The sequence below is a fragment of the Fusarium phalaenopsidis genome, assembly GCF_050370095.1.
Source record: "Fusarium phalaenopsidis strain FUZ10S chromosome Unknown contig_32346, whole genome shotgun sequence".
Taxonomy (NCBI): domain Eukaryota; kingdom Fungi; phylum Ascomycota; class Sordariomycetes; order Hypocreales; family Nectriaceae; genus Fusarium; species Fusarium phalaenopsidis.
The window spans coordinates 156684-160450 of NW_028145388.1; the positions used below are offsets into that span (position 1 = coordinate 156684).

Here is a 3767-nt window from a genome sequence, read left to right on the forward strand (position 1 = left end):
CTTTTAATTTTTTTATTCATATATATTATTATTTTATTTTTAATAAATTTAGGTTTTATTTATGTTTCCTTATATAGGTTTTATAGTTAATAATTAATTAAAATTACTGTTAAGTTAATTATAATATCTTAAGATTATTAATAAATATTAATATAAATCTAATATTTATAAGAATTAATATAATTTTTATATTTTTATTAATTATTATATTATAAATTAATAAAGTAATTAATAGTTTTTTAAATTAATTAATTAATTTATAATTAATATAATAATAATATTATTCTTTTAGTATTTAACTTAAATATTTATTTATTTATTTATAATATATTATAAAAAGCTTATAATTAATTCTTAAATATCCTATAAGGCTTTATTAAAATTTAAATATAAATAATAATTCTTAATTTATAATAATTTCTAATAATAACTTATACATTTTAATAATAAAAAAATAAAATAAATAAATAAATTCTTTAGTTATTATTAAATCTCTATAAGGCATAAAAACTTTTTTAGAAGTCTATTTATAATAATAAAAGTATTATTATAAAAGTCTTTAATAATTAGTTATTTTAATAACATTATCTATAATAATTAATTCTTATAATTATTATATAACTAAGAATAATTATAATTTTTTATGAGGTTTATAATATAATATTCTTATTATATCAATTAATAACTTAGGGTTAAAAAAAATAAAAATAAATACTAACCTTATTAGGTAATTTAGCCTTATTTTAAAGTCCTTAAGGTTTTCAAGGTTCTTAACGGATTATTATATATATATATAAATTATTTATGAATTATGAACTAAAATTAGGCTTAAAGCTTTATAGAGGCTTTTTAAAAAAGCTTAAATACTATAAACAATTAATTAGTAATTATAATACTAAAAAGAAATAAGAGCTATTAATTTATTATTATAACCACGGGATATAAATTCTAATTTATCTAATTTACCTCCTTTTATAAGTAAATTATTTATATTAAAAGATATATTAAAAAAATTAGTATTTAAATACTGCTTAAGAATATCTTATGTAATAATATTTAAAATATAACTAATACATTAAATATTATTATTAAATACCTTTTTATAGCTTTTATTAAAAATAGCTTTAAAGGTGATTAATAAATTATTATTATTTAATATATTATCCCGGGTTATATTAAATAAAGATTCTAAATATTAATAAATTTCTTAAAGTTTAAGTAGATATTTCTGTTATTTAACTTAATAATAATTACTCTTAAAAGATACTAAAAAACTATATTTACCTAAAAGCATTCTATATTTTAATAGCTAAAAAATCCTCTAAAGTAAGAAGAAATTAATTTTAAATATATAACCCTATAACGTACATGTATAGCGAGCCGGACAGCAAGCGAACCGGACAAAAAATCCCTCAACCTACATTATCTCTATTTGATCAATTGATTCTTAACCACCCAGCATGTCACAGTCTAATAAAGAGGCTAGAATCCTTCTTGCACTTCAAGCCCATCAAAATACACCAAAACTAAGTCTTAGAGGTGCCGCAAAGCTCTACCAAGTCAAGCATTCAACACTGTTTGACCGATATAATGGCATCCAAGCCCGAGTCAATACTATTCCTAATTCACGCCGACTATCTGATCTAGAGGAACAGATCCTTATTCACTTTATTCTCGACCTAGATTCGCGAGGATTTCCCCCCCGGCTTCGTGGTGTGAAGGAAATGGCTGATCAATTACTTGCCGACCGCGACGCGCCACCAGTTGGCGCGCGTTGGGCTTCAAACTTCGTCAGGCGACACCCAGACCTCAAGACGCGTTTTTTTCGGAAGTACGACTACCAGAGAGCCAAGTGCGAAGATCCAGCTATTATCCGTAATTGGTTTACGCTTGTGGCGAATACAATCGCGAAGTACGGCATCCGATCAGATGATTTCTACAACGTTGATGAGACTGGCTTTATGATGGGCATAATTCAGAGCGGAATGGTCGTCACAGGCACAGATAGGCGTGGAAAGCCAAAATCAGTGCAGCCCGGAAACCGGGAATGGATTACGGTCATTCAGGCGATCAATGCGGATGGCCAAGCGATCGCGCCGTTCATCATCGGTGCCGGCCAATATCACCTCGCCAACTGGTACCGGGATAGTAACCTCCCGGGCGATTGGGCTATTGCAACGACCCAAAATGGCTGGACCGATAACGAGACCGGTCTCGAGTGGCTCAAGCACTTTGACCGGTGCACAGCCAAGCGATCAAATAGTCGCTATCGTCTTCTAATCCTTGATGGCCACGAAAGTCACCACTCAATCGAATTCGAGAGATATTGTGAGGAGAAGAAGATCATCAGGCTTTGTATGCCACCTCATTCATCTCATATACTTCAGCCCCTTGACGTCGGGTGCTTTAGCGTGCTTAAGAACGCTTACGGCTAAGAAATAGAGCATCTGATCAGATGCTCTATAACTCACGTTTCAAAGACTGAGTTCTTTCCGGCCTTCTACGCCGCATTTCAGGCCACCATGACGGAAAAGAATATTAAGTCAGCCTTCAGAGGGGCCGGGCTTGTTCCTCTTGACCCGGAAAGTGTCGTCTCGAAGCTTGATGTGCAGCTACGGACTCCAACACCGGCTGAGGAGGTAGCTAAACCGTCGACCCCTTGGGTTTCAAAGACCCCAAAGACCGTGCTTGAGGCTCAATCTCAGTCAGATTACCTCGAGAGACGAGTTATAAGGCACAAAAGTAGCTCCCCAGAGTCAATTCTAGAAGCTATACGGTCTTCTTCTAAGGGAACAAAGATAGTTATGCATAAGGTTGCCTTACTTGAGGCTAGGGTTAAAGAACTTGAACAGGCAAATGAGATACTAAGCCGGCGCCGGAGGGCAAAAAGGACCCGACTACAGAAAAGAGGGGTAATGACAGTAGAGGAAGGAAGGCAAGCAATTGATCAGATGGATGTGGATGCGCAGGTAGTGGCAGAATCGTCGAGAAGTGGTAATCAAGGGAGGTCAGCGCGACCGGGGGTTCGGCATTATGGTGTCTGCGGCAAGCCCGGTCATAATGCAAGAACATGTCAGGTAGTGATTGAGACATCTGGGGAAGAGTATAGCGAGTAATTTCAATTGATTAAATGGTTTGTTGTGTTTTTATGGTAATTTCTATCTTAAAGGTTAAAAAAAGTGTCCGGTTCGCTTGCTGTCCGGCTCGCTATACATGTACGTTATAAGCTATATTAAGCTTATTAAATGCTATTTCATTTGAATTAATTAATAAATTAAATATAAAATAAGGTTAGGGTTATTAAGCTTATTAATTATCTTATATTCTAATTTAAATTTAAGTAAAATATAAGATAAGTAGGAATTTTACTTATTAAAAGACCAAATATTAAAGGATAAGAAAAAAGTCCCTAGGCTTTAAATATTTACCTCTAATTCTAAATTAAGATATAATAAAGAGATATTAAAAATATTACCTAAAAAGCTTTTAAAATTCTACCTATTTATAAGAAGTAATTTACTAAAATGAATATATTAATAAAATATAAATTAAAAATAATTAAAATGACTTGAAAAAAGTTATTTACTAATTATAATAATATAATAATTATTAAAAAGATTTACTATTAATAACCTAAAAAGAGGTTATTTTTAATAATAAAATAAAGGATTTTTTCTAAGCAGGCTCATTAAGAAAATATAGGTTTTTAATACTTTTCCCTTAAGGTAAGGTTAAAAAATTTTTTATATTAATATAAGATAAAGAGA

The 3767-nt window shown here is 30.9% G+C and overlaps 1 protein-coding gene across 1 annotated transcript; it reads left to right on the forward strand.

Annotated features, from left to right (window-relative positions):
• Positions 1–1460: 1460 nt before the first annotated feature.
• On the forward strand, positions 1461–2435 carry LRP88_14384 (uncharacterized protein; the record flags this gene model as incomplete). Its single annotated transcript, XM_083250729.1, has 1 exon — positions 1461–2435. The coding sequence occupies one exon, from the start codon at positions 1461–1463 to the stop codon at positions 2433–2435; it is 975 nt and encodes a 324-aa protein (XP_083093519.1).
• Between the last annotated feature and the right edge of the window lie 1332 nt (positions 2436–3767).